This window comes from Carassius auratus, chromosome 5 (assembly GCF_003368295.1).
Source record: "Carassius auratus strain Wakin chromosome 5, ASM336829v1, whole genome shotgun sequence".
NCBI classification, from domain to species: domain Eukaryota; kingdom Metazoa; phylum Chordata; class Actinopteri; order Cypriniformes; family Cyprinidae; genus Carassius; species Carassius auratus.
In genome coordinates, this window is record NC_039247.1 from 30,350,419 (window position 1) to 30,373,590 (window position 23,172).

General features: G+C 38.8%; 1 protein-coding gene across 1 annotated transcript; it reads right to left on the reverse strand.

Annotated features, from left to right (window-relative positions):
* Positions 1-2,793: 2,793 nt before the first annotated feature.
* Positions 2,794-10,390, reverse strand: LOC113069732 (uncharacterized). The gene is made up of 7 exons (XM_026242849.1): positions 10,326-10,390; positions 9,915-9,963; positions 7,270-7,421; positions 6,085-7,157; positions 5,824-5,979; positions 4,469-4,561; positions 2,794-2,961 (listed from the first exon to the last, which is right to left on the reverse strand). The coding sequence occupies exons 4-7, from the start codon at positions 7,141-7,143 to the stop codon at positions 2,794-2,796; spliced, it is 1,476 nt and encodes a 491-aa protein (XP_026098634.1). The 5' UTR covers positions 7,144-7,157; positions 7,270-7,421; positions 9,915-9,963; positions 10,326-10,390.
* Positions 10,391-23,172: the final 12,782 nt, after the last annotated feature.

The following is a 23,172-nucleotide window of genomic DNA, read 5'->3' on the forward strand; positions in this document are numbered from 1 at the left end:
CCTCAAACTACCTCCTGCGTACACCCCGCCTTTCATGTGTCCAAAATTAAACCCCTTGCTTTATGCACGTATTAATCTGCCTACTCTGGTTCCCCCACCACCGCGTCTCGTAGAAGGGGAACCGACATATTCGGTTAATCATATTCTGGACTCTAGACGGAGGGGACGAGGATTTCAGTATCTGGTGGACTGGGAAGGTTACGGTCCGGAGGAGAGGAGTTAGGTAACTTCTAGGGACATATTGGATCACTCCCTTATTGATGACTACAATCAGCAGGTAGGCCCTTCTGGGAACTCCAGGAGGAGTTCTTAGAGGGGGGGTACTGTCAGGGTTGGTAAAACGTGATCTCGGGGTGTTTGCACTTTGTGGTGAAATCTGTGTGTTTCGCGTCTGCACTGATTAGCTTGTGGGCGTCTCCATTAATTGTCATCAGCAACAGCTGCCACTCATTACTCATCCACTATATATTGGCTTGTCTCACGTCTTGTGTTTGTGAGATCGTTGTTACTTGTTTGATGTGGTTACCCTGTTTGTCTATCTTTAGTGTTGTATGCGTTTGGATGTCTGTGTTTTCCCTTGAACCTCATCCACTCTCCGCACGTTCACTCAGCTATGGACACTTACCTTCGGCTCTATTACCCGCAGTTCCTGTGCCATCCTCTCCTGCTGCCTACACGCCGTCATCATCCGGACTACTCACCTTCTCTCCGCCATCATCCGGATTCCTTACCTCCTCACCACCACCACGGAGTGTCCTCTTCTCAGCATCTTTGTTTGTTTGTGTATTTGTATTCATCTCATCTCCTCTCATTAAACTGTTAACTCGCATCTGCTTCCAGACTTTCCTTAATCCACCGTCACAGTGGCCTCTTCAGGCTTCAGATTTAGATTTCATTAAACATATGTGATGGGATTTGAAGAAAGCAGAGGCAACATGAAAACCAAAGATCATCAGTGATCTGAAAGCTTTTTCAAGCGACGAATGGGCCAAGACTGCAACAGAGCAGTGACAGACGCTCGTAAGCACGTAGAGAAAAAATTATTTACCAAATTTGAATTTGGGGGGTTTAATAATTTTGTACATGAATGAGTCAAGGATGTCTGGATTATTATTTTTTTTTTTTCATCAAATTTACATAATCATTTGTGTATTAATACAATTCTATAATTGTTTATTGATGATTATATGAGTTCATAATTTTTATATTTATATATAATTATATTTATATTAGTGGTGGGCATAGATAAAAAAAAATGTAATCTAGATTAATCTCAATGTAATCTTGTAATTAATCTAAATTAATCTAGATTAAAATGGCTCATTTGAATTTTGCCGAAGGCATTCAGAATATGTGTGTTACCCAAATAAAATAATGACTAAAAGTAATGTTAAGTCTTTGAGAACGGGTTTCTCAAGACAGGTGGTGCATTAGACCAGGGGCTCATCTCCGGTTTTCAAAAAAAAAAATGGCGTCATTTTATGGCGTTATTTCCCTGTCAAATGTCGAGAACGCATTATTGTAGCGCGAAAGTACATTAATATAATGCTCAAACGTGTATCTCTCTTTTCGCGCGCGGAATATAATGTGCGGAGTATGGGAGGCCGTTTGAAGCGAAACCCATTGAAAACTAAGAATAACAACAAATACCTCATTTTTTTTAATCAAGTTTGGAAGGAGCCATATACGTGGAGAATATTTGTGCTATAACTTCCTGTTGCAATGAAATGACTTGTTTATGCTCTCTCACATGTGAGAATGTTTGAAAGTGCAGTCTTTGTGCAGGCACAACAGTACACTAAAAAAAATATTTAGGCCTTATAAATAAGATTTATGTAATTTGATTGCATATAAATTTTCCATCCATTTGGATTACGTATTTTTAATTTAAACGTATTAATAAACTTAATGTGATAAATATATGTAAGTCCTATTTAAATAAAACAAGTAACAATTAGATTTATGTAATATTTTCAATTAATCCAATTTATTTTAAATTAATAAGAAATGGGTTTATGTGTTTTTATGTAATAAACCTATTTTACTCAATATGCATCACATTTAAGTAATTTGTATTAATAAACCCAATGTATTTTAAAATCATATTTATAAATTTGTATTTACTTATTCATCACTATTTCCCCTCCCAATCACAATATACAACACAAAAAAGAACGTCCACAGGGTCACTTCATTTCACATTTTTATTTTAGAAATGACAAGCACAAAAGGCAGCAAAAAGAGGAGCTAGCAAGACAGTATGTGCTCACTTATACTGTGTTGTGTGCAACCTCAAATAAAAAAAAAAAAGTACTTTCATTCTTTACCTAACAAACCAAGGTTAATTGCACTACTTATTATTATTGCCACAATCATCCTATAACAAATAAATGCAAAGGATTTTAACAGACTGCAGGCATAGTACTTTTTCCTCAAGAACTGTGCTTAAAAAAACTGCAAAACTTGAGGTAGACATAACAATCAGATCAAATCTGATTCAATGACAACACTTGTTAACATTACACAAACATTTTCACAAATCTGTGACATGCAATAATTTGGAAAAATAGGGTGGTGGTTCTAACGAGTAGAAAAAGTGCAAGTCAAGGGGAAAAATGTAAATATCAGCATATCTCTCAATGATTCACTGAAGCATCTTAATTTTCAGTCCCTGAACTTTTGGCGACAGCTTGGTTGTATCCAGTTCCATCAGGATTTTCTGAAATGCTTCAAATGTGCACTTGAGGTCCTTTGGATAGTTTAAGTTAAGGGCATAAATTAGTCCAAAAAGCATTACACATCCAAGTGTGACACTTGGCAGGTTTTGCAAACTTCAACTCCTTCAAGAACAACACCAACATCTGAAGGTTCTTCTTCAGGACCAGTGCCCTCCGCTCGAATTACATAGATGCCCATTGTTGTCTGTGCAATGAGAGACTCAGCCTCCACACTTTCAGTGTCCTGGAAGATAAACAAAGAAAATAAGTTCCCAATGTGTTCCAAGTTTTCCTATTGATTAAGTCATGTAATTGAAATGATAATTGTACTGTGTTCCTGTTTTGCCATGAATAATTTATTTAAGGGTTAGTTCACCCAGATAGCAAATTTATGTAATTAATAACTTACCCTGATGTTGTTTCAAACCTGTAAGGCCTCCTTTTATCTTCAGAACACAGTTTAAGATATTTTAGATTTAGTCCGAGAGCTCTCAGTCCCTCATTGAAGCTGTGTGTATGGTCTACTGTCCATGTGACATCAGAGGGTCAGTTAGAATATTTTGAAGCATCGAAAATACATTTTGGTCCAAAAAACAGCAAAAACGACGACTTTATTCAGCATTGTCTTCTCTTCCCCTCTGTTGTGAGAAAGAGTTCAAAACAAAGCAGTCTAGATATCCGATTCATTCAAATTGAACTGAATCGTTTTAAACGGTTCGCATCTCTAATACACATTAATCCAAAAATGACTTAAGCTATTAACTTTTTTAATGTGGCTGACCCTCCCTCTGAGTTCAAACAAACCAATATCCCGGAGTAATTAATTTACTCAAACAGTACACTGACTGAACTGCTGTGAAGAGAGAACTGAAGATGAACACCGAGCCGAGCCAGATAATGAACAATAGACCGACTCTTTCATGAGTGAAGAACCGTTTCTGTCAGACGCGTCCGATTCGTGAACCTAGGAGCTGATGATACTGCGCACGTGTGATTCAGCATTAAAAAAGTTAACAGCTTAAGTCATTTGTGGATTAATGCGTATTAGAGATGCGAACCGTTTAAAACGATTCAGTTTGATTTGGTGAACTGAATGATTAGTTCGCGAACCGGATATCCAGACTGCTTTGATTTGAACTCTCTCTTACACAGACACGGAAGAGAAGACAATGCTGAATAAAGTCGTCGTTTTTGCTATTTTTGGACCAAAATGTATTTTCGATGCTTCAAAATATTCTAACTGACCCTCTGATGTCACATGGACTACTTTGAAGATGTTTTTCTTACCTTTCTGGACATGGACAGTATACCGTACACACAGCTTCAATGGAGGCACTGAGAGCTCTCAGACTAAATCTAAAATATCTTAAACTGTGTTTTGAAGATAAAAGGAGGTCTTACAGGTTTGAAACAACATCAGGGTAAGTTATTAATTACATAAATTTGCTATCTGGGTGAACTAACCCTTTAATTTTCCTATCTACACCAAATCTGAGATCAGCATAATGATGCGAGTGTTTCACGATTCTGATTTCATATGTTCCTTACTTTGTAATACCATCTGGATCATTTTATCCAGGTCATTTTTAGTTTGATCAATCATGCTCTGTACTGATTGCTGCATAGTTTAATCTTTCGCTGCACTCTACACACAAGGGCATAAGCTAGACTGTGATACCAATGAGAAAATTAACATAATTAATGAAAATTGAAATTTGTAACATGAAGAGAATAGCTTGACACACACTTACCACATATTCTTTGACAAGTGTCTCGATGTCTTCGTTGAGGTAGACACTTAGGCACCTCAGGATACAATCACGCCTGGTGTTTATGTCTTCATTCTCAAACAAGCATAAGAAGACCCCAAAAAAACGTCATTAATTATTAACTAATAGTTCAAGTAAGGCTACATTTTAAAGAGGTAGTTCACCCAAAATGTACAATTATGTCATAAATTTTGTCATAACTTTTGTTCATCTTCAGAACACAAATGAAGATCTCTTTTTAAGAAATCTTAAAACTTTGTTTCTTCATTGACAGCTACACAATCACCACTTTGAAGCTTCAAATAATTCATAAAGAGATCATAAAACTATTCCATATGAATTGAGCAGTTTAGTCCAAATTTTCTAAAGAGAAGCATAAGAAGATGATCGCATTATTTAATGAACAGACTAAATTTAGGCTTTTATTTGTATAAACATTGATCAGCAAACATAAACAGAAAATCAACCGAACCTGCTTAACACACTAGAACAAACCTCACTGGTTCTCGCACATCAACGCAAAAATTCCTGAGCTTCCGTTTACTATAACTGATGTGAGTTAATGAATGTTTGTTTGTGAAAAAAAAGCCTAAATTCTATCTGTTAATTCCTTCAGAAATTTTGGACTAAACTGCTCAATTCATATGGAATAGTTTTATGATCTCTTGATAACATTTTTGAAATGTCAAAGTGTTGGTTGCGTAGCTGTCAATGGAGGAACAGAAACCTCTCAGATTTCATAAAAAATATATTTATTTGTGTTGTACAGAGCCCTGCACATGACATGCAGGAAAAAAAAAATGTAATTGTGCACACGATTTAGCAAATCGAGGGAATTAATTATTAAATTGTGCTTTTTTTCTTGCATTTCATGTGCGGGGCTCCGTAGTGTTTCGATGATAAGTTATGGGTTTGGAACGTCATGAGGTTCAGTTAATAACACTTTTTTATTTTTGGGTAAACTAATACACTATTATAAAACACCATACACAGACAACAATCTTAATTATTTAGCAACTTATTTATATGAATAATGCTTTAAAAATATTGTGCATAAACAATAATGCCAATAAATTTCTGTAATTAGAATAGAGAGAAACAGAAAGACTGTGTGCATGTGTGTGAGAGAGATTGAGATGTCCTCACTAATAAATCAAATAAATGTGTATTTAATGTGTAAGAAAGATTGTGTTCTTGGTATCTCAGAGGGATAGAGAAAGTGTGTGTGTGTGTGTGTGTGTGTGTGTGCGCATGTGTGAGAGAGAGTTTTCTGAATTCCTGTCAAGTCAAATGAGTAACCAGTTGAAAACAAATGCAAAAAATAAAAACACACTTACTTTAGTTGTCAATGCCATTATGGTGCGGATTTTCTGTCCTGCACATCCTCCTTTGTGACGGAACACCTTCATCAGGCCATCAGTGTATTTGTCCAGTTGACCAATGAATTTTGATATCAGCGGAACAGTTGTTATACGCATGAACTCCATGTTGACCTGAAAAAAGATGAAAAAGGACACAAAAGAATATATTTCACCTTAAACAAGATGTGTTAGTGTATAAATCTGCACTTCCGTTTCAAACAACACTTAATTACTTACTTCTTCAACTTCAAACAATGCTGGCCATCTGTTTCGGACCTCTGTAATCATTGGCTCCTGAAGAATTTCTTGTCGTCGGTATGAGAAGGTACACTGCATCTTTTCCTTGATAATGGTCTCGTTATTCTTTTTTTTAACCTCGGTCAATAGAGCAACCCTTTCCACCTCCAGGCTGTCATTGGTTTCACCTCTCGGATGGTTTGGACAGAAATTAACCTCTGCCCTCCGTGGCTTTTTTATGTTTGCAGCTGGTTTTCCCTGGCCTTTCTGTTTGTTTTTAAGTGAGTTGACTGTGACTTCTGGGTGTCCAGCTCGGCCAAGCTTGGTTCGGAAGTTCATCATCTTTATCTTAATATAGTGCTTCCATCCACAACACCCAGTCCGAGTTCCTTTCTCACGCAAACATGGATGGGTTTGTATCAAGGCCTCAGCAACTTTTTCAAACTGATTGTCCTTTGGATATGCTGTATACTTGATTATTTCTTCTGCAATGCCTTCAAGAATATCAGATCTGAGTTTGGGCGTAAGAGATAGGAGAGTTCCACTTGCATTGAATTCATCATTTCCCTTCTGGAGCTGCATCTCGGCACAATATGAAAATCGTGGCACTACAAAATCTTTAGGCCAAGTGCAAGACCGGGAGTCAGGAGATGACAATACGACAGTATCGTTGCTGCTACAGGAGTCAGCAGATGCTGAATCACTTGGTTCTTGTGATGAGGAGCTGCAAGATATATTGGAGGGAGTAACTGGGATTGTGGAGCAGTTATCTTTAGTGGATGGAGCTGAGGATATTGTGGAGGTGGTAGCCTCACAAGGTAAGTACACCACTTTCAAAGTACTGCGATCTTGAATATCAGAAATTGATAAGAGGTTCATGAATTCGTTTCCAAAGTCTACGTCTTTGTATTGAAGCCTAAACTGCTCTGTTACTCCAAAGAAGGTCTTAATTTCAAAAGACAATTCATCCACAGAAGACGGTATTCCGGATTTAATGGTTAGTTTTCTTGCATCATCTTCACTTCCAAACAGGACTCTGAAGCTAACTGGTCCTGCCATCCTGATTTTTTAATCTAGAATGCATACCCAAAAAACATAGGAATTGTCTTATTAACAAATAAAACATTTAATGTTAAAGTTACTACATTCTTTTAAAAAAGGTACTGAAAGTCTTATAAATAACACCTTTGATGACGATGTGTCTCTTCAGGGTTACCATACGTTTGGAACAAACTGTATAGGCCACAAGTGGATAGCAGTCTGTCAGTTCTTCAAGCTGAACCAGGGCAACCTCTTTACCTGGTGAAGAAGTCAACTCAAAAGATCTGAAGTGGTCTCTATACCATGCACACAATAAACGCACAATGAAACTCAGCTCATCTCCCCTTATGCACATTTGCAGAATTTCTGCAAATTCTGGCATTCCAGCAGTTGAACCACATGCAATTAACATTCCATTTTTGTAGTTAATTCCTCTAGTGGTGACACTTTTTGCAAGGTGAACTTGACTGATATTTGGATACTTCTGCCTGAGAGCCAACACAACTTCCTTATTCAGAACATCAACCTGGACTGTAGAGACATTTGAAACTTCCAAATTTGATGTATTGAGTGTGGATGAATATATGTGGTAACTGATGAATTGCTGGTGTTTGGCTGCCAATGTGAGTGCAATGTTCCTGAAATTATTTGTGTGTCGAGCTACTTGTTTAAAAAAGCTATGTTTAGCTTCAAATCGCATCGTCCATAAACCTAGAAGAGGCCCAAAACACTTAATCAGGTGCGGGTAATGCTCAAGATAGTGGTGTTTAGGTAAAAGCTTTACGTCCGGGTTAAGCTCGAGTAGTCTCTGTCTGTGTTCAGACACTTTGACATCAAGATAAGCAATTGTCTCATCAGTGTGAACTGGTGCCACAGCTAATTCTACAATTTCCTTCAGGTCTAATATCACTTGCCAAGCAAGCTCATCCTCTGGAATCAAGTCTCCTACTAGAAATGGAAGCAATCGAATTAGATTCCAATTCTCATGGGCGTTGCCACCTATTGTCTTCTTACATGAATAGCTGTTTGGTATAACTTGAGATCTATTTTTTTTGTCACTCCACTTATAGGGAAATTTGACAATTCGTGTGTTAAGACATTCAAGACTGAAATACTTCTAAGAGATGAGAACACTGAAACATAGTGCCAGTTCAGAAGGGACAATTCCCTCAAATAAGTCATGCACTATATCTGGGGGATAGCCTGTGTTAACGTGAAAATGTTGAAGTTTTTCTGTTAAAACACACGCTCTCTTCACACCAAAGCAATTTGTGTCAGTTTCCTGTGCAGACTTTACATGTGCTTCATGTATTTCTTTTGTTCGAAGCAAAAAAGCACCTGAATGAACATCCCTTGTTTGAATATCTACTTTCTGAGCAGTACAAAATCGACAAATATACTGGCCAGAGAAGCTCTCTACAAAACCAGCCAATCCGTGGGCTCCCAAATTGTCCGCTACAACACTATGGACTGTTCCTTTGACAAACTTCCCAAGTTTTGAGCTGAAAACACCATGCTCTTCTAAAGTACAAAGGTCTTGTAAAAGTGGCTCTAGAATTTTTCCATAGCCATATACCTTTACATCGTCACTTTTGCACAAAACCGTTAAATAAATGGAAGACAGTGCTGAATGAGAGCCTGGTGGCAAGTTATTCAGAATCCAGTACACACTACACAATTTGTGTTTTTTTCGCGATGTACCCAGGGGATTACATAACTCAAAATCATCGATGTACAAAGTTAAACAAATTCGCAACTCATCACCTGACAGGAAAATGTTGTCCTTAAAATACAAACCGTCTCTTATAGAGTGATACTGCTGATTATCTAACTTGTCTGTAGTTTCCTGTGTTCTGTGGCTACTGATAATACCGTTTAACACTGCAGTACAATCAAGTAGCTGCTGTAAAGACTGCAGTAATGGGATATACTGAAATGTCCTGCTCTTTTTTGGTCCAGAATAAACTCCACTGGCTCAACAATATTTAACAAATCCTTAAAGTACTCTTTTCTTTGTTGTAGAAAGGGGACCATCTTTCCCTATTGATTTTACTAAAAGGTTAGATTTACACAGTACATCAGCTAGTTCCTTAATAATTAAGCTATCAACTTCAAGGTTTTTGTTTTTTAAAAAATCTGAAAGACTGCTACAAGTTACAGGCACAGACACAGTACTTAAGAGGAAGTGTAGTTCATCTAGTAGTTCATCAATAGCTGTAGATGGCACATGAAAAATGTTTTCCAACTTCAGCAAAACTGCAGATATTTTTTGTTCTACTAATTTCGGCAGGTCATCTGAAGTATCTATTTCACTATCTGCATCTAACGGAGGTACAAAATCTATGTCCGCAGAAGATGAGGGGCTTTCATCTACAGTACTACCAGATTCGTCTGACTGAGCAGTGAGTTTAACAATACCTGCCTTAAAATCGTTTAGAGTGTAGGGATTATGTTTACGATTTTTATGCGAGTGAAATGTTCCATATATGTTTGTCTCAAACTTACATCCTTCAAACATACAAGTTACGGTTTCATACTGCCTAAGATGTTGATTTACATGAGCAAAGTATTCCTTTTCAGTTAAAATTTCCTTACATGCACACGTCTGACAAAAGAATGTAGTTAACTGAACATTTGCTGCTGTTAACTTCCTGTGTGTTTGATATGTGTGACTCAAAAGATTCTTCCAACTTGTGAATGTACATGGGCAATCTGCATATAGACAGGGATACCGGCAATTGCGACCATAGTGGAAATGTTTCAGCCTAAAATGTTTTAACAATTCATACCGGGTAGATAATGAAATGTCACACACTTTGCATGGCCACATTCACATATCTGTGAACAAAGACAAAAGAAAAAAAAAATCAGTTACATCCAAATATTAAAGAATCAACATAAATAATTTGATTTTACTGTAATTCAAAATACAGCTACTACTACTAATAATAATTTATTAATAACTTTTTTATAACAATGAAATAACTACATAGGTCCAATTTATAAGAAACTTTGGTTGATTGCAGGATGATATTAGGCTGTTCATGTCTGTAAAATATGTTTTTAATTATGTTTTTAACTATGTATGTTATGTTTTTTTTTATGTTGAATCATTTAACATTCAAACTGAGATTAATTGTTCATAATCAGATGTATTGATTCTTCTATGTATTAAAAAACCATCTTTGTAGCATACATACAAGGTCTAGGAGGTTGTCCCACCATTTAGATGTAAGAAAAGATGCTTGACGTATCTGTAAAGGGAAAAAAATGGTTTTGGTTAGAAACAAAAGCATACTTTTGATTATGAAATTACAAAGCCAGCATTATATTTTTAGAGATTTATTAGAATAGTACTCTCATTTACTAATTGCAGTAGTTTATAACTGTCTTTATTTGCCGTCAAACGTTAAACCACAGAACAAGAGCAGAACAACAGCAAAAGACTAGAGTTGTTCCGATTCCGATACTAGTATCGGAAATATCTCCGATACCACAACAAATTCTGGCATCGGCATCGGCGAGTACATGAACCCATATACCGATCCGATACCATTTTCTTAAAAAATACCTAGTTATGACCGCAAGCTTTGCCTAACCGCTGCACGGTTCTTCTTCGCTGCTCAAAATGCATTGAAAACACAGGAAGTTGTGCTGTGTTGCCACAAGCAACCCCTGTTTAGAGCAGCGAAGAAGAAATGAAAACGCGTTAGCAGCCCTGATCTATATATGACTGGATCACTCATCACATTCTAAACTGCCAAAAGACAGTGAAGCCGCTTCTATATTATAGATCAGTGGTTAGCAGTATGTCTCTGTAGTACCGGTAGTTACAGACTCTCAAGTATATTCAGTACCGGCAGCTGCGTTCAGTCGCTTCCGTGTAAGTCAAAGCGCAGGGCTCCAGACAGTAGCCGAATATATACTAGTGTCTGTGAATATTAAACTGCAAAATACTATTTAAATATTACTCCCGCAAAATCTACATCTCTGTGGGTGACTGGCACAGATGCGCGAGAGCTCGCTGTTTTGTAGTCTCTGCTGTGTGTCATGAGGACACGAACGCATAAACCGTCACTTCATGAGAATTTACCGTTTCATTTGAGAATACTGTCATATCATAAACACAGACACTCAAAGATCTTCATGGCAGCCCATTAAAATAAATGTTTGGTTTACATGAGTAAATTGACAATATATAAAGCTACTGTTGTAGCCTACAGTAATAATAATACGTCTCTATAATAATAATAATTATGCCTAGATGGTTGCTTGTTTTTTACTTGTTTTGTTGTAAAGAGATTATCTGATTAATAGATCTTTTTTTATATTCCTAGACTTATTTGTTGCAGTTTTTTTATACAGTTATATTGTAAAACTTAAATACCTTTTTTAGTTTGCGGTGTTAGATTTTTGGCTGCATTTGAAGTTCTTTTTTGCATATGAAAATAAATAATACTGTCAAATTCATGTTAGATAATAAAAATACTGTAATAAATACAGTAGTTCACCATGTATTTGTTCATGTTTTATTGAGGGATCTGTCTGAAGCACACCATAAAAAGAATTCTAGCAATTTACACAGGGCTAGTAGTATATACAGCTGTATATACAGATATACACCCAGGTATCGGATCAGTACTCGGTATCGGCCGATACCCTGAGCCCAGGTATCGGAATCGGTATCGGGAAGAGAAAAAGGGTATCGGAACATCTCTACAAAAGACACAGACGGGGCAAAACCATGGCTCACATAGAACACACGACCAACTGTTGGAAGTTATCCATGTACGATATAAATACATTTAAAATTGCAGTTGGTTTAGTAATCGTTTAACGACACATCGCTATTTTAATCTTTAAACAGTAAACACCATTTTTCCTCTCGGATTTAACTTAAGCTATGCACGTGGCCAAAGGTCTAGTTATGTTACTCAGGTCAGAAAATACGGAAATTAATATAACGTTAAACTAAAAATAAATATGCATCCCAGTTACTTTTAATTATACTGTCTAACTGAAAAAAGTAGCTTAAGGGGAAAGTAGATAAAGTTAGCTTTTATAAGAACCATGTGCAAGTTAGTTAGCTAACATAAGTGGAATAAATGCAGATTGATAGTCAGTGCATTGATACAGTTTAATACGATATCAACAGCAGTAATAACACACATATATATTGAAAGCAGTCAACTTTTATACGATGAGTACAAATGTAACTTGCCTTGCAATCAGGTTGATCCAAGAAGATGATCCGATGTAAGATGGCGAGGAGAACGGTGGTTTTTCAACTGCCTCTCTGCCGCGCGCGCGCTGGTTGCTGCTTTTTTTTTTTTATGTGCATTGCCATAGACACGTGTATGTGCCGTACCACTCCCTACCGACTGGAGTATGGATCATTTCCGCCTCTAAACAATTCCATTGCCCATAAATTATATGCAAACCAATCTCATAAAATATAACTGATATGATCTGGCTCGTTCCACAGCTAGATATATTTAAACCATATTCATAATTGTTAACTGATTAAATCATAGTTTTCACAATGGGCAAATTTACATGGATTCTAAGCAATTTGCCTACATACATTTAGAAAATATTATTATTTAAATAAAATCAAAAGGATACAAATACATAATTATAAACTATGCCATGATTCATTTTTTTGAGTGTACGTGGGCGATTACAGGGTATATGCAAAGAGTTTCTATGTAACCACATGTCTTTCATATATTTGCAAGATATATAGTGTTTCACATGTATGCGCAAGTGATTCACTTGTACACACAAGTGTTTCAGTGTGTATCGCAAGTGTTTCAGTGTGTATCGCAAGTGATTCACTTGTACACGCAAGTGTTTCAGTGTGTATCGCAAGTGTTTCAATGTGTATCGCAAGTGATTCACTTGTACGCACAAGTGTTTCAGAGTGTATCACAAGTTTTCAATGGGTTTCGCCTCAAACAGATGCAGAGTGCGAATCTATCTGTTCGCGCGTGGGATCTGGGAGCACGCTCTCAGATACACGTTGCTCTTGTAAGAATTTTCTCTGGGCTCTTAAGTGCAGGCATACTCTCTGAGCGGGCCCAGAGAAAATTCTTACAATAGCAACGTGTATCTGAGAGCACGCGTATGGGAGGCCATTTGAGGCGAAACCCATTGAAAACTTGTGATACACACTGAAACACTTGCGATACACACTGAAACACTTGCGAAACACTTGCGTTACACACTGAAACACTTGTGCGTATGAGTGAAACACTATATATCTGTGCAAATATATCAAAAATTTGAAACATTCTCGCGTGTGAGAGAGCATTAACATTTTCAGTGTGTCCGGAAGTCGTTTCATTGCAACCGGAAGTTATACTACTTCTTCTTCTTCTTCGGTTTTATGGCGGGTAGCACCAAAGTTAGGTGCATTGTTGCCACCTACTGTATTGGAGTGTGAACCAGAGTTTACCCTTTCAAAACGTGAGAATTTTTTTTAAAATAATATAAAATAAAAAAAATATCATTATTGTTTTTTTTTTTACATAAATACAATTAAAATGTAAAATGTAAAAAAAAAAAAATCTGATTTGGCAATAACACACGAGTGATCATATACGAAAAAGCCTAGTGTAAAGAATAGCAACAAATACCTCATTTTTAAAACAAGTTTGGAAGGAGCCATATACGTGGAGAATATTTGAGCTATGACTTCCTGTTGCAATGAAATGACTTCCGGACACACTGAAAATGTTTATGCTCTCTCACATGCGAGAATGTTTAAAAGTGCAGTCTTTGTGCAGGCACAACAGTATGTGGGCGATTAAAGGGAAAATTTGAAAAGAGTTTCTATGTAACCGCATGTCTTTCATATATTTGCAAAGACATATAGTGTTTCACATGTATGCGCAAGTGATTGACTTGTCCACACAAGTGTTTCAGTGTGTATCGCAAGTGTTTCAGCAACGTGTAGCACCAATAGCAACGTGTATCTGAGAGCGCGCGCACAGTTCCCAGAGATTCGCGCTCACGCATTATATTAATGTACTTTCGCGCTACAATAATGCACTCTCGACTAAGGTGAAAGTCATCATAGTTCGCGTAGTATAGACCTAGCTCCCAACCCAACTTTGAGAATAGATTAACGGCAATATATATCTTTTTTTTATTGCCCGATAAGGGCCACACGTTAACGCAGCATGTTTACACTGATAACGGCCCACCACTAATTTATATATGTGTATATATATATATATATATATATATATATTAGGGGTGTAACGGTTCACAAAATTCACGGTTCGGTTCGATACGATACACTGATGTCACGGTTCGGTTCGGTTCGGTTCGATACGTTTTAGATACAGCAAAATGTAAAAACATCTCAACTTTTCAGAATGCCGCAAGCGCACCGCGGGTCATGTGACAAGAACCAACCAATCAGCTTCATCCTTTCCCGTAACAACGTTGAGAGCTCAGCCAAGATGAAGGAACAGCTGATCATAGTTGTATATGGATTGCAATTTTGAAATAAATTCAGTAGCAGAGCTACTGCAAGCGATTTTTAGAGCTGCAAATCCATTTATCCTTCGCTGAAATTTCCGCGTCTCATGGAGAGAGCACGTCATTGTTGCTTAGCAAAGACAGACGCCTCAGGAGAAAGACGCGCTTAGCGTTTTCCATGCGTTTTTAGGCACGATATGTGAACGGCCCCTAAGGCGCTCGCTCACTCAGCACGCGCTGAAGGCTCGTTGCAAAATGTCGAATGCATTTAACAGACCAGAAATATAAGATCCTAAAATAACCAACAGGTCTGGTGTTTGGGTTGGATTCCCTGTAAGCTATAGTGTCTAAATGCTGCAGGGATAGTTTGCTGCGTGCATGTTTCTCCTTTTTTTCGTCTTTTCCCAGATAGTACTGACGCATATATCCCAGATATTCCCGCTGTTTTTTTTTTTTTTTTTTTTTTTTTGTAATCCCGCTGGTGTACCCTGTCATGTTGCAGATGCGACATACCGTTGTTTATTTATCCACCACTCTCTTGCCATCACCATTATAGCTTAAAGGGAATCCAAAGTGCACCCAAACACCAGACCTTTTGGTTATTGGTGGATCTTCTCATTTCTAGTCTGATAAACGCATTGTCTATTTTGCAACGAGCCTTCAGCGTGTACTGAGTGAGCGGTCGCCTGCTGAGTAGCCTAACATAAACATATAAGACGGTGTTTTTTTCTTCTTCGGGAGTGTCAGGGGCGTTGCCTGTTACGTTGTTTGGGTTATTGGGCTACCTTGTTGAACGCATATCATTATATTTCTTTCTCTCTCTCTTTTTTTTTTTCAAATATAATTAATTACTCCAACGAACCGTTCGGTATACATAATGCGTACCGCGTACCGAACCGAAAGCGTCGTACCGAACGGTTCAATACGAATACGCGTATCGTTACACCCCTAATATATATATATATATATGTATATGTGTGTGTGTGTGTGTGTGTGTGTGTACATGTATGTATGTATGTATGTATGTATGTTTGTATTTAGGTTACATTTGAACATTAATTGGCTTTTGAATATCTAGGCATTGTGCTAACAGGTGTTCACAAATTCTTTCATTATTTACAGGCCTCCAAAATACTCTCCAGCCAGTTTTGAAGACTTTACAGAACTGTTATCAATGATTTCCTCAGATTATGATTGTTTTGCTATTGCAGGGGATTTTAATATTCACACAATGCAGAAATTAATACTGTGAAAGAAATGATAACTGTTTTAAACACCTTTGGCCTGATTCAGCATGTGCGTGGAGCCACACACAATCGTGGACACACTCTAGATTTACACAATCAGTATTGTTATTAAGGATGTAGCTCTATCTGAACACTTCTGTATATCACTTCTTTTATATACTGATCTCTACCTCCACTGAATCTAGATCTGTCTGTATCAGAAAAAGATGCATAACTAAGAACACTAGTGTGCTATTTATGAAGGCTATATCTTTAACACCAAACTTGAAATCCACTGTAGCATCTCTAAAGACTCAGGCATAGACAGACCTTCTCCTCAAACCTTATAAACAGCAACTTGAACAGCACACTCACTCTGTTTGCTGCAGTTGAAATGCTAACAAACTCCCCAATGTTATATTCCCATTGAAATGCTCTTTGACAGCAAATGCAATGAGTTTGCTTTTTTTTATTTTTTTTGAAAAGACAAAATATATCAGAAAGACGATTAGCTCATCCTCAACTTGCTCAGAGGTGAGACAGATTCAACCACAATTTCAGAGAGAAATTACTGGGGGGGGGGGGGGGGGTGGGGGTTTCGAAACAATTTGATGGCAATATATTGAAAGAAATAGTAAACCACCTTAAAATATCAACCTGCTGCCTTGACACACTTCCCACCAAGTGGTAAATGCCTCACTTTTTTCTGGGACGTTTCTTAACGCCCTAAAATCTACCAAGGTTAAGCCCCGTCTGAAAAAGAGCAGTCTTTATAACACCATATTGAGCAACTACAGACAAATATTATATTTTCCTTTTATATGCAAGATTATTGAAAAGGTTGGAAAACTTGGTCAGGCTTTCTGGGATGGTCCTCAAATTAAGCTCATACTTAGAAAGGAGGGTTAATTGTGTGAGTATAGGAGACCATAAATCTAATTGGACATTCATGGTATGTGGAGTCCCACACGGCTCAATTCTTGCACCGTTCTTGTTTAGCCTGTATAGTGTATGCCCCCACTGAGTCAAAAAATGAGAAGGAACCAAGTTTAATGACTTTATACAGCTGCATTGACTCCCTCTGTCACTGCATTGATGAAATTAACAGTTGGATGTGACAAAACTTTTTTCAGTTTAACTCCTGGTGATTCCAGCTAACCCATTGCTTCATCACAACTTCTCTATACAAATGGATTCGTCAACCATTACCCCCTCAAGTATAGCTAGAAAACTAGGAGTTATGATGAATCATCGGTTAAGCTTCACATACCACATTGCTACAACGACCCGGTCCTGCAGATTTGCCTTATACAACATTAGGAAGATTAGACCCTTCCTGTCAGAGCAAGCCACACAACTTCTTGTCCAAGCTCTTGTTCTCTCCAGACTGGACTATTGTAATGCTCTCCTGGCGGGCCTTCCTGCATGTACCGTCAAGCCTCTGCAATTGATCCAGAATGCAGCAGCGAGGGTTGTCTTAAATGAGCCAAAAAAAGCTCACGTTACTCCTCTCCTCATCAGGTTACACTTGCTAACAGTAGCCACTCACATCAAATTCAAGGCACTGATGCTTGCCTACAAGACGACCACTGGCACGGCACCAACATACCTAAACTCACTGGTTAAATCTTATGTGCCCTCCAGAAGTTTGTGCTCTGCAAGTGAACTACGCCTTATGGTGCCATCCCAAAGAAGTTAAAAATCACTCTCACGATCCTTCTCCTGGACTGCGCCCAGCTGGTGGAATGACCTCCCAATCTTGAGTCCCAATGAGTCTTTACTCATTTTCAAGAAACATCTCAAGACTCATCTTTTTCGCCAGCACTTAACAAACTAATGCTAGCACTTTTCCTTCTTTTCATTTATAAAAAAAAAAAAAAAAAAAAAAACTGCCTATGCGTTCTATACTAGACTAACTGAGACTTGTCATGGCACTTGTATACTGTTGTTGTTCTCTTGTTGACCTGACTGCTTCTATTGTTCTCATTTGTAATTCGTTTTGAATAAAAGCGTCTGCTGAATGATTAAATGTTAATGTAAATGTAAAGGGAGAACTGAAGACATTGCATTTGGAAACAAAGATGAATTTCTCCTTCTGAATCCATATCTTGACTCTAGGTGTTGACTAAAAAAATCAAGTAAAAAATCTTGGTGTGATTTAGATGTGCTATATAAATAAACTGCCTTGCATGAAAAAAGAGCTGTTTATTATTATTATTATTTAGTAATGCCCTTGTGGAGCAAATTTTAACTGAGGAAGCAACACACCATAATAAGAACCAAGGGAATGCAAGCTTGTGAACAAAATCATTTGTGTACTTATGTCTTTTGACACAAATTTGAAACATATCAGGACAGTACTAAATAAAAAAATAAAATTTTTTAGGCTGCTATAAATTCAACTTTGCCATGCAGTCATAAATAACATTTTATATTCAAACAGAAAAAAGTAATTTATAATTTTAATAATATTCCACAATATGACCTTATTTTTTAGCAAACAAATACAGCCTTGATGAACATAAGAGATATATAAAAATACTAATGGATGTGTGTGGATGAAGTCTCAGGATTCTGTTTGATAGCTAGAATTGATCAGTTACCTCTAAAAAAAAAGTTAATCACTTGAATGACAGATCTTCTTACTTTTGCCTCCAGTTTCATGGATTTTTTGAGGGCATGTAATTCCCTGTCCTCTCTGTTGCCATTAGCAAATTTGTGGTCTTTGGTTCCTACAATAATGCGCTGGATTACCTTACTTTTTAGAGGAATGCGGGCTCTTGCTCTGCGGGATGTGCCTTGTTTTTAACTTCCTGCCCTGTGAGCTGACCTGCAGGTGGCTGATTGAGAAAGGAAAGCAACCAGGTAATTGCACATAAATAAATAAATAAACATATTAGTATATTGTATTTGTAAGTTTATATCTATGGCTCTCTCTCTCTCTCTCTCTCTCTATACATATATATATACACATACATACATACACACACACACACATGACATTTCATAAAAAAATGGTTCCTCCAGAGTGGGGCCACCAGGAGGATAAAGCACCTGACCTCTCTGACTCGTCTTGTGAACTGAGGGAGCAGAGCAATCAGTGGAGAGTCATACAGATGAGCACTGCGCCATTTGCGGGTAAGTGCATCTCACTCCTTCGAAAAAATTGGGCAATGAGAGTTGTCTTCTAAAGGCAAATAGGTCAACCTCTGCCCTCCCTAAGACATCACAAATCATTTGAACCTTGGGCGTGGAGTCTCCATTCCCCTTGAGACAAACTGCCATGGGGCAACATGCCCGCTACTTGGTTAAGTTTGCCTGGTACGTGCACTGCCCTCAATGAGTGCAGGTTCCACCTGTGACGAGTGGGGTGGGACCGAGAGCCGTGGCAACGGAGCGAGGCCGGTGGAGTGATTTGGAAATGAGCGACAGTGAAGTGAGAGAGGACCGGTCCTGGATTTTCTCTCCCTTCACTGTCGTAGCTTCTCTTTTGTATCCTTCCGATCTCCTCCATGGGAGTCGAGACCGGTGAGTGGCACAGGTGTCATTCATTTTCATATCACTCCACCGGCCTCACTCCTTTACCACGATTCTCGGCACCGCCCCACTTGTCGCACCACCGTACACATAAAAGGAGACATCTCACCATCTTATTGAGGGACCATGACCTGAGACCGCCCTGGCCATTTATAAAGGCTAATACTGTCATGTTGTCCAAACAGACGAGGACATGATGCTCCTTTAGTGCCTGTTGGAAGGTATTTGAGCCAGAAAAACCAGCATCATTTCCAGGGAGTTAATATGCAGGCGTTGATCCAAGTCGAACCAGGAGCTGAATGCCAGTCTGCCCTTGCACAGTGCACCATGCACTTCAGAAAAATGTGGTGCCTGAGACAATCCAAAAGGAAGGTCTGTGTAATGATAAGCCACTCACTTAAATGCAAATCTGAAAAGTAGGCATCTTTCAGATCCACCAATAAGAACCTGCACAAGGATCTTTTTCAAAGTCTATATTCTAAACAGGCGAATGTGGAGAATGTGAGCATCATTGTCCTAGACCGAAGTTACTCCTGAAGCGAGGAGGTCTGTGAGTAAATTGGAGTGAGTAACCTTGTTTTATAGTTTGCAGAACCCAGTTTAACCCAACCGGGATAACTTCCAAAGCCTGGAGCTGGGCAGCAAGGGGTCTGAGTTTTTTGAATGGCAGATTACTTTACAGTGGCAGGGGGCTGACATTCATTTCATTGCAAATAGAAGTGCTCTTTTTTCAGTCACAGCGGTAGTTTGTTTGGGCATGTGCAAAGTAAGTGGGATGGGGCAAGTATTGGCAGTGGAAACAGAGCCTCCATCCCCAGAGCTGAACGGCATGTTTTAAGGTAAGCATGAGACTTCTTGGAGGAAGGTCTGGCAGGATTTAGTTTTCTTCTCTTCTTCCTTGAGAGATCAGGACAGCTTCTGCTGTTCAGGGCCCAATGTCAGTTTGGGGTGGGAGCCCTGGCACCTGGGAAAGAGGTACAACTTGGCAGGCTGAGGGTGCTGTTGGAGCTCAGGCTCTGGCTTGAACCAAGGCTGAATGGGTGTCAAAGCTGGCTTTGCAGTTTGTTGAGTCAGCTGAATCTTCTGGTGACCTGAAACAGCAAGCAAGCTGGAGAGCTTGAGCAGGAAGTGGTACATAGCTTGTTGACTTCTGAGTTGCAATGAAGCATTCTGCAAATCCATCTAGCAAGTGTGACAGCCTCATCAAGAGGAGGGAGCTTCTCATAGCCCTTTTCTTCAGCACCATCAATGGAGGTGAGGGCATTGGAAGCAGAAGAGTGGATGTGGGCAGAGTAAGGAGCGTGCTATAACTTGGTAAGTTGTTGTGAAATATTTGGGAAGAATGGTGAAGGTCTCCAGTGGGGGGCTCACTGTTGGTCCCTTGGCAAGAGAACCATTTATCCATATGGCTGCGGCGGGCTTTTCTGGAGTCAACACTCCAAGACAAGCTCTTCAAAGGCGTTTGTGAGGATGCGTATGAGCTCACTGTCCATACTGGGCCATACACCACTGAATTCTCTTGGCTGAAGGGAGCCGGAGTCCTCCACGGAGCACGACCAATTCTCCACATCTGAGGTTGTCAATAACATGGAGCCATCAGCAGCTCAACTGCACAGACCTCTGACTCTGCTGATTCTTCCTATGAGGCTCTTGGGAGGGTAGAAATGGGAGACAGTGAGGGGCGTGACTGCCCTCATGAAAGAAAGCAATCTGCGAGTGAAGCAAGGTGAGACTCATGCTCTCGCAATGAAAGCAATCTATATCCATGAGCACTGCCTCCCAGGCAAACCACACTCACTGTGTTCATCCGAGGCATGCAGGGATGCCCTGCACAGGCCACACTCATAGCAAGACATTCGTAACAAACAGAAATTTGCTCTAATAGGCATGGAAATTTGCTCTTTGTGTTCACCAGCGGGGAGATGATCTTTGAGCAAAAGGAGAAAGATTCTAATGAAGTTTTTTTTTGGAGCTACACAATGATTAACAGGCCTCAGTATTCGGAGTAAACATAGTTTTACCCAAAGCATTTTCACGCAAGGGGAAGCAAATAATCATAATAATTAAAATTGCATGTTGTCGTCATCGAAGGGCCTTCTGATTGATTGAGTTCAAGCAGCATTGTGATTTCAACCACCATTTATTCTGATAATTTTCAAAATATTACTGTTATGATGTTATGAAATGTAGTTTTAAAAGTATTTCAGGCAGGAATGTAGTTGTTTAAAAACTCAAATATGCAGTTTATTTATAAAGACAATGCCTATTTAAAAATGAGTTTCGCCAATTTTGGAAACGTGATCAGTGGGTGCTCATGTTACCAACAAGAGCAGTCTCAACTTGGCTAGTCCTTCTGACATTTGCCACTGGCTCGGATGTCTCTTTAGTGGTTAAACATAAAATATAATTAGTTTTGGGTAAATCTAACAGGTAATCTTTGGTTTTTATTCAATTAATCTATTATTATGTTAAAATAAAAATAAAAATAGGCAATACTGTTTGATATAATATTTTGTTTCATTGTAATGTAGGCTATATATGTTATGTCTTGTCTTGTCATGTTCCTGTTTCCTTTAACTCTGTCTCCCTCTTCTGGTCTTTTGGGTTACTTTCACTTTCCCTTTCTCGTTTCCCAGCTGTTTCTCATCTTCTCTGACTACCTCCTTTGCACTCTGCCCACCTGCTCCCTTTTTCCCTCTGATTATTCCTCTATTTCTCCCTCTGCTTTTGCTGCCTCCTTTGTCAGATTCTCATTGAGCTTTTCTCGTAAGAAGCAGACTACTACCCTGTCGGAGTCCGTTCGTGTCCTGTCCTGTCCTGTCCTGTCCTGTCCTGTCCTGTCCTGTCCTGTCCTGTCCTGTCTTGCCCTGTTGAGACCTACCTGGTAACATTGTATTCTGTCCAGTTTGCCTGAAGCCGAGAGAGTACCATCCCACATGTCTGCCCGTCACCCACGTCCCCTTCGAGAGACCTGCAGCCAGTAGCCGCTATATCTACAGCCCCAGACTGCTGCCAAAGAGACCTTTTCCAAGTTCTGCTGATCCTGCTGGCCCAGATTGTCTAGAGCCATATTTCTTAAATTTCTGCAGATTTTATTGCTAAACTGCTCATATATATATTTTAATATGTCTTTGGATCAGAATGTTATGCCATCAATCTGGAAATCTGCCCATGTCTTTCCCTTGTTAAAGGGAGGAGATCCTGCCTTGTTAAACAACTAAAAGCCTATCTCCAATTTGTCTGTGCTGTCAAAGGTCTTAGAACGACTAGTAAGTGAACAACTGAAAGAATTCCTGAGTGTTAATAATATTCTCCCAGAGTTTAAATCGGGCTTCCGAAAGGAACACTGTACCATCTCTGCCTCATTGAAGGTTGTAAATGACATTATTGAGGCATTGGACAGCAAAAAGATGTGTGCAGCTCTTTTCATTGATCTCCTCAAAGCTTTTGATACGGTGAACCATTGTATTTTAAAACCGAGACTGCTCAATATAGGTCTTTCTGAGAAGGCAGCTGGTTGGTTTGAAAATTATCTTTCAGATAAGACTCAGTGCGTCACCTTTGACGGTATCTTTTCAGTTTTCTTACAAGTTGTATCAGGGATCCCACAGGGATCGGTGCTGGGCCCACTTTTATTTACCATTTATGTAAATGACCTTGGTTCAAATGTCCACAATGCTCGGTTTCATTTTTATGCTGATGACACAATTATTTACACCTGTGGTGAAACCCTTCACCAGACTTTTCAGTATCTGCAGGATGCCTTTGACACTGTACAATCTCGGCTGTCCGACTT